The sequence below is a fragment of the Pagrus major genome, chromosome 11, assembly GCF_040436345.1.
Source record: "Pagrus major chromosome 11, Pma_NU_1.0".
Taxonomy (NCBI): Eukaryota; Metazoa; Chordata; class Actinopteri; order Spariformes; family Sparidae; genus Pagrus; species Pagrus major.
The window spans coordinates 9,549,669-9,562,811 of record NC_133225.1 but is presented as its reverse complement, the minus strand read 5'-3'; the positions used below and the strand labels follow the sequence as shown (position 1 = coordinate 9,562,811).

The 13,143-nt window shown below is 42.4% G+C and overlaps 2 protein-coding genes across 4 annotated transcripts in view; both read left to right on the top strand.

Annotated features, from left to right (window-relative positions):
- The window catches only part of suco (SUN domain containing ossification factor), a 41,199-nt gene extending 36,484 nt beyond the window's left edge, over positions 1 to 4,715 (top strand). For all 3 annotated transcript variants that reach the window (XM_073477100.1, XM_073477099.1, XM_073477098.1), the window contains 3 exons: positions 88 to 179; positions 1,019 to 1,074; positions 1,942 to 4,715. In XM_073477100.1, coding sequence (XP_073333201.1) covers positions 88 to 179; positions 1,019 to 1,074; positions 1,942 to 2,532 — 739 coding nt within the window. In that variant the 3' untranslated portion in view covers positions 2,533 to 4,715. The remainder of the gene's footprint in view (positions 1 to 87; positions 180 to 1,018; positions 1,075 to 1,941) is intronic.
- Positions 4,716 to 6,436: 1,721 nt separating this feature from the next.
- mysm1 (Myb-like, SWIRM and MPN domains 1) lies at positions 6,437 to 13,053 on the top strand. Its single transcript, XM_073477101.1, has 20 exons — positions 6,437 to 6,506; positions 6,707 to 6,779; positions 6,882 to 6,952; positions 8,035 to 8,109; positions 8,205 to 8,289; positions 8,391 to 8,489; positions 8,614 to 9,130; positions 9,208 to 9,436; positions 9,517 to 9,647; positions 9,732 to 9,835; positions 9,933 to 10,010; positions 10,091 to 10,173; positions 10,269 to 10,323; positions 10,959 to 11,009; positions 11,297 to 11,371; positions 11,481 to 11,669; positions 11,752 to 11,884; positions 12,035 to 12,140; positions 12,271 to 12,328; positions 12,451 to 13,053. Exons 1-20 carry the CDS (start codon positions 6,451 to 6,453, stop codon positions 12,805 to 12,807), a joined length of 2,625 nt encoding a protein of 874 aa, XP_073333202.1. The 5' UTR covers positions 6,437 to 6,450; the 3' UTR covers positions 12,808 to 13,053.
- Positions 13,054 to 13,143: the final 90 nt, after the last annotated feature.

Genomic DNA, 13,143 nt, shown 5'->3' with positions numbered 1-13,143 from the left:
ATGCTGTATTCCTGGCCTGCCACTAACTGTCAGAAGCTGCATTAGTGACAATATAAACACTTTAAAAATGTTATCTTTTCTTGTCAGATGCTTCTCCTCCTATGACGATATGAGCCTAAAGCGCAGGGTGACCTGCCCGCTTGTTCGCTCCAAGTCGTTCCACTTGTCCTCTACAGAAGGTAAGAGCCCCGTCTCCTAAACACACACACCTACACACTCTACAGACACGTCCCTCCTCTGTTTTTCTCTCTGTGGTGTTTCTCCCTCTGCCCTTGTCATTGAAACATAAGCAACATCATCGCTGCTGTCGCCCTTTTCAGGCTAGTTGTGTCAGATGGCTGCAGCTCTTAGCACATAACTGTCCACATCCACTCCAGTCTTTCTTCGTTCTTTCTCTCTTTTTCAGCTCTCATTCTGTCTTAATCTCCTCTCACACATGTTGCCATGCTTAGTTGCTGATATGTGCCTGGAGCCCACAGGAAGAGGCTGGTGCAAACAATGAAAGAATAAAGACTCATGAAACCAAAAACTCCCCCTGCTGTTCATTATCCCTCAAGTGTGTGTGTGTGTGTGTGTGAGAGTGAGTGAGAGAGAGAGAGTGTGTGTGTGTGTGTGTGTGTGTGTGTGTGTGAGAGAGAGAGAGAGAGAGAGAGAGAGAGAGAGAGAGAGAGAGAGAGAGAGAGAGAGAGAGAGAGAGAGAGAGAGAGAGAGATTGCCCTTGAGGCTGAGAGGCTGTCATTGCCAGCTTGTGTGCACATGCAGGCTTAAGGAGTATAATAATAGCATGATGCTTTGCTGGCTCATGGTAGACATTTGCAAGTAGTAATTGGTAATAGTTTAGTTTAGTTTTAGTCAAATTTCTTGTGTTTTCTTCAGACATGAAGCCATGATCAGAATATGTATTTTTGCAGATGCATTTTTTAATGAAACTACTTGCAAGGTCACTTCATGCTTGTTACATGTATGTATTCCTGTTTCCCATTCCATCATTAACCTGGCCCCTCTCTCCCCTCCCCAGTAGGTCCAGATGACTTGTACATTGTAGAACCTCTAAGGTTTTCTCCAGAGAAAAAGGTACAGTGTCTGTTTCCGACTGCTGCTGTTGGCTGCCACGGCTGCTGTGTGTTTTCTAGTGTCAGTCAGTCTGTGCAATAAGTGTGTAAGAGCAGGGCATGACTTCTTCTTCTTCGTCAGTCACTCATTTCTGCTCTCAGTGGAAGTAGCCAAGATAAGGAAGGGAGCAGCTGAAGAGTGTTAATGTTCAGCCCACTCCAAATACCTGTTAACCACTTCTCTGTTGACTCTGTGGACTTATTTTTGACTTTGAAAACAAGCTTTAAAGCAAGTGTGTCACAATGTAAAACCTGCCACACACCTCTTCTGCAGCTACAACTCCAATGATTAATAATTAGTCTATTGAAAGAAAATTAATCGCTTACTGTTTTGATCATTTGTTTTACTCATTTCCAAGTAAAAATGTTGAACATTTGCTGGTTTTAGCAAGCAGCACAGCTGTTTTTCTTTGTCTTCTTTGATAATAAATGAAGAGTCTTTGGGTTTTAGATTGATTGGCCATTTTTGCAATTAACATGTTATAGACTAAACGATTAACCATGCAAATAATCGGTAGATTATTTTATAATGAAAATGATCTAAGGTGCAGCTCAATCCAGTACACCATATCCTTGCATGAAAACATTCAATGAGGTGAATTAAACCAGTGAACTGTGTGTAAACAGCACAGCATTAGGGTCTGTTATAAATGCTTTATTTAAATTCCATCATTCCCTGTTAAACTTTCCAACCCTTCTTTGATCCATTGTGTGACCCCAGTATCCAGCATAAAAGTGGTTAATATGGCTTAACATTTTTAAGTGTGTCCTGGCTTTTTCTTAATGTTTTTTTAATCATCTGCTCCTCCTGTCTTGTGTTCTTCTGTAGAAAAAACGCTGCAAGACAAAGTCTTTGGACAAGGTTGAGATTCTAAAGACATCTGAACCGTCTCCTCCGCTCACAAACGGGGAGATAAAGTGCAACGGTTTTCAACCATGCCTCCCTGTGCCGCCATCGCTGCCACCCCCTCCTCCTCCTCCTCCCCTTCCTCTCCCTCTTCTTCCCCTTCTTCCTCCTCCTTCTATCCCACCACCTCCTCCCCCTCTTATAGCAGCGGAGTTGTCATCACTGCCTGCTTGCACCTCCAAGGAGCTCCCCTCGGAAAGCAGCAGCTGCAGCTCGTCCACCCACTCCGAGGAGTCCTACACAAGCCGCCTCCCCCCTCCCTCCCCCATCTACCCCTCCCCTGGCCTGTGCAACGGTCTCAGCCTGCCTTTCCACCTCCAGCAGACCGCCGCCAAGTCCCGCCAGGAGAAGCGCTCCATCAAGCGGCGGAAGACGCGGCAGACGGAGCTGCAGTTTCCCACCATGACGAAGGGCAGCGTCGGCTCTCTGCCCAGCCTGCAGCAGCTTATGAAGGGAAACAAGGAGATCAGTGTTGGGACCATCGGGGTGACAGCAGTCACCGGACATGTCTGAACACTTACACTTTTACACAACTTTCTACTCACAACCACACATACATACACACACTATATGGTAGCAGACTTACATAGTAAGGAGATGAGGTCTTACTGCATCCCAAAGAACCACATTTCCCATGAGCTCCGAGGCGCACCGTGGAACTGAAGTGGCTATGGCAGCAGTAGCTCCACATCATCCGGTCCTGATCCACTCCTGTCAAAGACCTGTTTACGGTTATGTGCCTTTATATCTGTTCTGGACCTCTTAATGCTCAAAACATTTTAAAAAATAGTTCATGTGGACACTGTGGTGGGGAGAGAAACATGATACAAGTCAAATCCATTCAAGTGTGTTTTTTTTTTGTTTTTCTACTGGATAAGCACATTGTCCCCTGAGAGCCAAGCACCAGTGAGCGTTTATATCTCCACTCTGAGCACAGTGAGGAGAGGTGCTGGTCTCAGCTCTACAGTCCTTCACCCACGGGAACATGGAGAGGTATTAGAGGCTGCTCTTTGTATGAAATGCGAGAGAACTGCGTGACGAGAGCATGACAAACTACTTCTCTTTTCCTTTGTTCCTTCTGTCCTTCATCGCCATCGTTTGATCACATTCTGTCTTCGTACTTCATCCTAACATGACTGCAGGTGTTTGTATGGGACCACACTGTCACTGTACACCAGAATCTCTGTTCCTCCTCCTCTGTCTCTGTCAGTCTGTTCCAAACCAAGCATCAGAGCTGAATGAAGAACATAATTTTGCATGGGGGTGAAACAGTCCAAAAGTGTTAGTCCTTTCAGTTTAGTTTCCCATTTAACCTCATATTACAAATACAGATGCAGCAGGTTGGAGATCCTGAATAGAATTTAATACTGATTGATGCCACAAATGAAGAGAAATTGCTCTGTTACAGTAGATATTGTGACTGCAAGAGAGGTAAAATGGGTTTGAACAAGCTGGAGGTTTTTTATTGTCGTCTACTGCTATATTTTATTATTTCTTTCTTCCGTAACTGAGCCATGTTCCTCTCTTATTGTTGCTGGTGTGGTTGGTTTGTTCTTACAACCATTATGGAGGCAAATGTTTCCTGTTCAGGGTACAGGAGCACATTAGGTGGCAAAGCTGAATGTTTACACTTAACGTCTCACACACACACACACACACACACACACACACACTACTGGGACCCTGCAGCTGAGTCTGACAGGCCAGTTTTATTTATCTATTTATTTATTTAAATGACTACAGATTTTTCTAAAATACTGGCTCCAGTCTCCCAAACCTGCAGTGTCACAGTAGTTTATCCATGCGAGTATGTTACATAGAGATATAACAGTGCAATACATTTAACCATACTTACACATGACCATGGGGGATGGCTCAAGCATATTTTTTCTTTTTTGGTACATTTTAACTTGAGCTCTTATATTATAACAGCCCCGAATTCTGTTTGCCTCAGCCAGCCTGTAAAATCAGACAAGCATGATAGCAGTCACATGTCCTGCAGCAGCATTATATAAACACCAAGACAGTGTTGATTTACAATAACTACAGACTTCTCAGGATCTTCACACTGCTGCATATGTATATGTTCAGAGCTGCTGGGTGGTTAAAAGTAGGGGAAAGGGCTAAACTGAGTGTTTATTGTCCCGTTGTGTGTGTGAGTGTGTGTGTGTGTGCTTGTTTCAACATCTGTTGCTAACTAAAAGATTTTAATTCACCCTGTCGAGGGGGTTTTCATGTTGTTGTTTTTTTTTTTTTTTTTTAAATAAAATTGAAATGCATGTTTTTTCTTTATAAATGCAGTTTCTGACAGGCTCTGTGTGGTCTTACATTTTGACAGAGATGGAGACTTTTCTTCTAACTGTACTCTCCAAAAAGAGCATCATTTCTCTTCAACCATTAGCTCCACCTTCTTTTTTTAACATATCTTTATCCAACAAGGTCACCTCTGGCCCAGCACATTGCACGACTTTCTGTGACTGTGAAGAGAAGTTTTAATATGCCTGCTTTTATTAACCACTCGAAACATGTTCCCATTAGAAATGCTTTATCAGTCCACATGCTGATCTTTCTGTGCATCCTCACTCATTTTACACCAAACCTTTTATTCATTTGTCATTGCTCTTTGACTTTATGTGTTCGCCCCACCTTGAATTAGTAACACAATATGAATTGTTGAATAAAGGGAACGCAGCAAAGATGGGTATGATTTGGAACACTATTAATGTGATTCTGTATCTTCCACAAGCTGAGAAGATCATGTTTTGTTTTGTTTTTTACCCTTTTTGAATGTGTCTGATCTTATGCTTCTGTGTGTGTGTAAATTCGTATGCATGTGAGATTTTTTGTTGTTGATCTCCTGTATGTGTGTGTGTCTGAGTTATGAGAATGACTACTTTAAATCTACTTATCCCGTAACACAGCGACTAGGGAGGAACCCCCGCGGACAGAAATTCTAGGAGCGCAGTGTGCACTTTGTATGACTTCTCATGCCTTTTTGTTTTTCTACCTTATATGTCAAGTGCTATTTTTTTTTTTTTTCTCTTTCTCTCTGTGATTACTCTGAAGAGCTGCACAGTACTTTTGAGCAGGAGTGAGTTACTACAAAACTGTAGTGCCATTAGAAACTGTGAATTTCTAAATAAAACCTTTTTTTTTTTTGTCTTTCACCTTGTCTTTGGCTTTTATTGGGGGCCCCTTCATATTCAGCCATAGTGGGGATACTATATTTGTCACTCATTAACCCATTTTGAATTGTGCCTATTTTGTAAAGGACAATAAAATGGATGCATTTTTTTCACTGACTGTAAAAAACAGACATGAATGGGATGATCCTGATGAAGAAAATGACCACTGGACCTCTTAACCTAACTTTCTAAAGCCTGTTTTGTATTTAACATTATGCTCTTGATATAAAATAACATCCAGTGGGGCAATTTGCCTTTATATGAGGCATTTCTGATTCTGATTCAATATTACATTGCCTTTAAGTGCTGTTGGAAATGTTAGATGGTTACAGTGGTTCAATTATTCCAACCAACTGGAGAAATCAGTAAATACTGACAGCAGTAATATATGTATATACAGGTCGGAGAGATAAGAAAGTTAAAAACAACAGGAAACAATGCCTCAACAAAGAGGAAGACACACACACTTGAGAAACCTACCTAAAACGAAAGAAAGAAGGAACAAACGCAGATCAGATAGCACATCACCCCTATCATACTGAACACCCAGTCAGTTATGTAACTCTCAAGGGAATTTACTCCCTTTGACATATTTATAAAAAAAATACTGGATAAACCACTGATTGAAAATGTTGCTACATGACACCTTTGGGGTGACAAAGGGCATCTTAATCAGCAACATTTTGAGGATAAACGGGGGAGGGTGGGGAGATGGCATGCTGCGGGGGTCTGCGGGGTGGAGTCGAGCCTGGGGCCGCTGCAGTGAGGACAGCCTCTGTGCATGGGGCGCCTGCTCTTCCAGCTGAGCCACTGGGTACCCCAATGTTTTTACTTTCTTAAATCACATATACTCAGCTGTCAGACATATTTACATAGTTCTTGTTACCATGCAGCTGTATTACCTTATGTATACAAGAGAAACAACAATACATTGAATAAATGCTGTATCAAGAGGTGGTTTTGTTAAAGGAATCACTAATAAAATGAATCAGGACATCACTTTTGACTTTCCAAAACGAGATGTCCTGATCACTGTGGGTTTATAAAACACCAGCTTTCAAAAACAACTAGATGGGTGACTTTTTTTTAAAAAAAACTGTTCACAATATCAAAGTATAACAGAGGCACAGTGATGCAGGATGATGTTAGTACCTCCCACCACACGGTGTCGCTGTGCGCAGAGATGAACGCTGTCTCCCTCCGGCGCTCTGTGTCCTCTCTACGTTGTTTACGTTCATCCGTCAACATGGAGGACGAGCTGGATGTTGATATCGAGGGAGACGAGTTTGAAAACAGTATAAGGTGACAATATTGACTGTTTCTGTTGAATTTATGTATTTACAGTATGTTTGTCTCGTGTGCTGTAGTCCACAGAGAGCTAGTTGTAGTTTTCAGTCCCCTACAGCGCAGGTTATAGCTGTGGTTAGCTAGCTGACCTGTAGGATGTCTTCTCTGTCCCTCGAGTGCTGTGTTAATGACAGCTCATGCTCTTTGTGTTGCAGTGAGCTGGATGGAGGAGGTTTAGTCCAGGAGCACTTCGTACAGTCTGCGTGGAAGAGCAGCGCTGGTATACTGGTATGTAAGACTTCACGAAGCTAACAGCCCTTCAGCTGTGTGGCTGCGGATGCTTGTGCTGACTGTGTGTGTGTGTGTGTCCCCCTCTGTGTTGTGCTGCAGCCCTGGGAGCTGGACAGCTCCATCAGCCCGGAGAACAGAGAGGTCATCGAGAGGATGCTGCTGGAGGAACAGTATCCTTTCACTGTCCCTAAATGCGTCACACAACTTTGGAGATCGTGTGGCTGCACAGTCCTCAGTAGCGTCAGTTGCAGACTGATGAGCTGTGATGAAATCTACATTTTTCAGTGACATATAAGACTCACATACACAACATAATAGTGGTAGTTAAAAATAATACATTCAAGAGTGTCATAGGTTGATTGATCATACTGGTTAAAGCATAATTTCCTGTTACAGATGTGCTTTAGGCTGTGACATTATGGTCCCTACCTCTGGACTTCTCCCCTTTCAGTCCAAACCCAGGAATGAGCAGAAGAATTAAACACATTCATTAAAAAAATCAGTTTGGCTTGACTGGATAGATGCTGTACTGTCTACTGCATTTCAATTTAATCTAAAGCTTTTCAGTGTCATGACAGAGAAAAAGGCAGAATGTCCTGACAAATATTGCTGATTTAATAGAGCTCTCCAATTAAACTTCTAATTACAGGAAATACATAAATCTTAATAATATTATATAAACATATGCAGATAATAGAAAGAAATGGTGCAAAAAGGAATGATGAATGACTTAATTGTTGTTTTTTTTGAGTGAAATTAGCAAACATTTTTCTTTTAATGTGTTTTTTTTGTTTCACGTTATTAGTTGAACTATACTGTACTCTATATTTGTTCAGGTACTTAGTTTAGATAACACTGATTGCACTGGGTAATATGATATATGTGATTATATTGTTACATGAAAAGAGACTATATGTCGTCTTAAATTTTGGATATCATGATATGGCATACGTGTATGAACTTACAAGACTGTTCTACTCGTTCCAATACTTGTCTTTACCCACTTAGTCATTATTTCCACATTACTGAGGATTATTGATCACAAATGGCATTCCTAAAAAGTTGTCCCAGTATCGATATCAATGTATTTGCTCAAAAACATCTTGCCCAGTCCTAGCATTTATGAAGTGCTGTTGAGGATATTTCAAAATATCAAGATATAGCCTAAAAATAACACAATATTATTTTAAGGCCATATCACCCAGCCCTACCGCTCATTATTAAATCTGTTGGTCCTGAACCACATCTGTAGATACTATCTGACAGGGGAGAAGATTCCAAATCATATCTGGGAAAGTGATGCTGACAACAAGCCCAAAGTGAAGAAGTAAGTACATTTTCTTCCAGCATTCACATGAGCGGAGTACACCATCCTTTTTGTTGTTGGCATTCATGTCACGCTTGTGTCTGTCGGATTTTCAGGTCTCCAGCAAAGACTTCTGCCTCAGCCTCTGGCTCCTCTTCTCGTTGGTCCAAACAGGAGAAAGAACTGTTTGAGCAGGGATTGGTAAGCGTGTCAAAGTGCAGTTGATTTAACAACGGTTATATATGAGTTAGTGTGAGTGTATTGTCTATGATACCAGGTGGCTAAGGTGTGATTTCCTGCAGGCTCAGTTTGGTCGAAGGTGGACTAAGATTGCCAAGTTGGTGGGCAGCCGTTCTGTTCTTCAGGTCAAGAGCTACGCCAGACAGTATTTCAAACTCAAGGTGACAGACTCAAAGTTATACTTGTTTTATCCTCATTGTTCAAACTCTATTGCGAACAAGAATGCATTCTTGGGAAATTAGAATGAAGAATAAACAAATTCTTTCCTCATTTGTTTGTTTCCAGGCTAAATCAGAAACCAGAGCTGCAGCTCCCTCTGCAGGCCCCACGCTGCACTCACAACCTCCTCAGCCCACCTCCAGTCATGCATCCGCTCTGGCAAACACCGTTCGTATAGAGAAGCTTTCTTCGGATGAAGAAGATGAGGAGGTAGACATCACTGATGACCTGAGCGATGATGGAGATGATGACAATAAACCGCAGCTTGTGCTCAAAACTGAGTTGTGTGAGCCAGAGCAGCACAACCCCACAGAAGAGCAGGGAGATGCAGATCTGACTGAGACAAAGGAGCAACCTGGGGATACCTCGGCAACTTTGCATAGTCCTCAACCCTCGTCTTCCCTCCGTTGCTCAGAGAAGACTTGGCTGGACGAGGGAGGCGATGAGAGTGAATCGCTACTACCTCCAAATAATCTTCAGACAGCCTCAGAGCTAATAACTGAGGAGAAAGAAGGCCAGAGCTCCCAGTCTCAGAGCTCAGCACTGACTTGTCAACTGGAAGAGGCCTGTAGTGACAACACAGGTAAGACTGCTCCATTATGATGATGTAACTACTTTTTTCTTTTGCAAAGTTACACTGTGGTTGTATTTTCCTCCCAGATTCTGCTGATAAGACTGAGCAGGGTCCAGCTGATAGACTAGAAGAAGAAGAGGAAGAGGATGAGGAAGATGAAGAGGAGGAGCTGAAGGCCCCTGAGCAGGAAATAGAAATGGACATGGAGGCCATCAGTGAGGAGGAGAAACAAGCTATCCCAGAGTTCTTCGAGGGACGGCCATCCAAGACCCCTGAAAGATACCTCAAGATCCGAAACTACATCCTGGATCAGTGGTAAAACTGAATAAATGTCTGGTGATTTCTTCCACCACAGCTCTGCAGCAGAAAAATCAGTGTTTTTCTTTGTTCAACAGGCTGAAGAGTAAGCCCAAGTACCTGAACAAGACATCAGTCCGCCCTGGACTGAAGAACTGCGGAGATGTCAACTGCATCGGGAGGATACACACCTACCTGGAGCTCATTGGAGCCATCAACTTCAGCTGTGGTAACTTTACTGACAGAATTCTTCTGTTCTTTTTAAAAAAAATGATCTGGCTTCCTTTTTCACGTGAAGCTCTGTCTCTTGTAGAGCAAGCGATCTATAATCGCCCAAGGGTGGTGGACCGCTCCAAGCAAAAGGTGGGCAAAGATGTGCTAGAGGCCTACCAGCTGGCCCAGAGACTGCAGAGCATGGTAGGTCCACATCAACTCCTAAACTGACATCAAACCTAAAGTGTCTGAACTGCGAGTTTGCTTGATTTTGAGTTAACTGATTGGCTGCATGTTACAGCGGACCAGGAAGCGGCGTGTGCGGGACCTGTGGGGAAACTGGTGTGACGCTAAACACTTGGAGGGGCAGACGTATGAGGTTTGGACTTTGCAATTGTTCAGCAAAGTATTGATCACCGGGTTTAGTATATTACTGATCGTGTGGGTGGTTTTCTTCAGCATCTCAGTGCCGAGGAGCTCGCTCTGCGGAGAGAAGAGATGAAGAAGCAGCCCAAACCCTGCAAGATCTCCAGGTTCAAAGGGTGAGCATGATGGATCCATGCAACATGAGCTCAATTCCTGACAGTCTTATATTTATATAAGTGTAAATACTTATAGTGACACTTTTTTCTTCCAGATCTTTTGATCCCTTCCAGCTGATTCCCTGCAGGTTTTTTGGCGAGGATGTGCAGGTCAGTGGTCATTTATTTATTTTATTGAAAACAGTATTAACAAGCATGGTACCAACTATTTTAATTGTATTTTATTTGAACTGTTGTGATTCATATGCATCAGGGGCTGTATTCACAAACGCTCTGTTGGTGATAATGGACAGAAAACAGACCATGAAATCAATACACCTAATCCTAGAATTTAGTCTCTTTTAAGACATGGTATAATTATGAATGCTATTCACTGTAATGAAAATTGCAAGACGCAATTTCAAAATAGGCTACAAAATATATTAGAACACAGGCCTATTTACCATGCTGGCAATTTTAGTTGGCGTACTTAAACTATGTGATATTAACAAGCGTTAAACAATGATAAAAGAACAATTTGGCCTTGGCGTTAAGTCCTCCTCCCTACTCCTAACAGTTTTTCATCTTGGAAACTATCTTGAGGGCTGAGACACTCTGTGCATAACCTTTATCTTTACCAGAATTTAGTCTTAGCTTTTAGGGAAAATTCTTATAAATATTATAACTTCTTAGAATTTTGTCACTAGAAGCAAACTCTGTACTAGGAAGCTTTAGTTTAGACTTTGGCCCCAGGTCTTTTGTGGTCAAGTGTTAAAAGCTCCTCTTTGTTGCTCCTTCCCCCTCAGGCACCATTCCAGGTTATTGTGTGTGCAGAGACTCTACTCATAATGGACATGGTATGTTATACACACAACCATACATGCTGTATGTATTTTCCCTCTGGGATAGCACTGACATGTTAAGAGTCTTAAGAGGCTTGAGGAATGTTTCCATACTGTGTATATAGGAAATGATTAACTGAACCTTTGTTTATCCACTGAGCTGTAAGGCAAGTCAATAAATGATTTCCTGTTGTTGTTATTTTAAAATCTGAAATAAATGTCTAATTTAGTGTATCTTTAATTAACTTTCATTAATTGTATTCTAATGTTCCAAAAATGATCTAATATGCTGTGATTGTCAGCATGCCCACGTGTCGAGGGGGGAAGTCATCGGCCTGCTCGGTGGAACGTTCAATGAGGAAGAGAAAATATTAAAGGTAGGAAAAGAAGTGAAAAGCATAATTGAAAAAAGATGAGGATAGAGGTTTTATTTGCCACGTACAGTTTTTTAGAATTTGTTGCAAACAATCCTGTGTGTGTCTGCAGATCTGTGCGGCAGAGCCATGCAACAGCGTGAGCACAGGATTGCAGTGCGAGATGGACCCGCTGTCTCAGACACAGGCCTGTGATGTGCTGTCGTCCCTGGGCTTCAGTGTGGTTGGCTGGTACCACTCGCATCCCTCCTTCCACCCAAACCCTTCAGTCAGGGACATTACCACACAGGACCAGTTCCAGGTAAAATGAACACACAAAGAAGTCACACTGGAGTGACTCAGCATGCGTGTGTGATCTGATCCCTTTGTCTTGATTGTTCCAGAGTTATTTCTCACGTGGTGGAGCGCCCTTCATCGGGATGATAGTGAGCCCGTATGACCCAGCCAATCGCTCCCCCCACTCCCAAACTACTTGCTTGTTGGTGAAAGAGAGCCAGGAGCCTTCAGGCCCACAGAGTATGTTGACCACACACACACACACGATTCAAAACTTCAAAACAGTTCAAGAACAAGAGGCTTTGAAATCAAACTGACAATGTAGGTCAGTGATTTCAGCACACATTGGCACTGTTTATTCTCTGGCTGACTCTCTTGGTTACTCCACAGAGCTGCCCTACAGATTCGACTTCCTGTCATCACAAGACATTCCAGACTGGGAACAGACGTTGAGGAGAGCTCAGTGGATCATCCACAAATACTGTCAAACACCCGGGTGAGTCATAAACAAGACTGGAGGAGTCACATGTGGTCAAATACTGATACTTGTTTTGTGTGATTTAGATCAGTTTTTCTTTTTTTAGCTTAATGGTGGAGTATCTAAACTGTTTTTGTGCTCTTGGTAGGAGTGTGCAGATGGACAGATTTTTCCGGAAAGACTCTCATCTCACCTGTCTGGAGAAGGTATGTCTAGCCAATCAGTCAAGCTGCTGTTCACACATCCTAGTGGTTTCAACAACTATTTTATTTATGCTTCTACTTTGTCTCAATTCATTTGACCTCTTCTGTTAATCACCTCCCTTCAGATGCTGTCATCTCTGGCCAGATACCTCGAGCCCCTGCCCGAAGAGGAGGGAGACCCCTTCCTCAGCCAGATCCAGGCGCTTTTCCAGTCAGACTTTATTGCCAAGCAGCAAGTGTCTGACCAGGAAGAGGAAGAATCTCTAAATATCTCATCCAGACCAGTGGACTGCGATGACCTTGCTTATGATCAGCTGATCAGTGAGGAGAGGGCCCAGGAGGGAGGAAGAGAGTCTGATCCAGATTCTGGCAGAGCTTCAGACAACAGTGTGCATCCCACAGACACAACCTCGGAGGCAAACAGCAGCACAGTGTTACATCTGGGCTCTGTGCTGACGACTGAACATGACTATTTACTGTGATGGACCATATATCTGACTGTATCTGACCTCATAGATTATTTTATATATAAATACGATGAGGCTTTGTATCAGTATTACCAACTTACTCATTTAGTTTTTAACATTTTATTACTTAAGTCCTTTTAACCAAAAACCCAATGTGTGCGTGTGTGTGTGAGAGAGAGAGTGTGTCATTAGTGCGTGTCATTTTACTTCCATAGTTCTGCAGATTTCTTTTAAACATTAGAATAAACATTTATTTTCATACATTGTGATTGTGTTTTATTTTTGTGTAGTAGCTTGATTTATATTTTTGTTATAGTACTTAAAGGGGTAACTCCACCAATTTAACACATT

Excerpts from the sequence above, each read along its gene's own strand:
- mysm1 (XM_073477101.1), top strand. The coding sequence starts at position 6,451 with ATGGAGGACGAGCTGGATGTTGATATCGAGGGAGACGAGTTTGAAAAC. Across the intron at positions 11,670-11,751 it reads CCACACAGGACCAGTTCCAG|AGTTATTTCTCACGTGGTGG; the intron begins GTAAAATGAACA and ends TGATTGTTCCAG. Across the intron at positions 12,329-12,450 it reads ATCTCACCTGTCTGGAGAAG|ATGCTGTCATCTCTGGCCAG; the intron begins GTATGTCTAGCC and ends ACCTCCCTTCAG.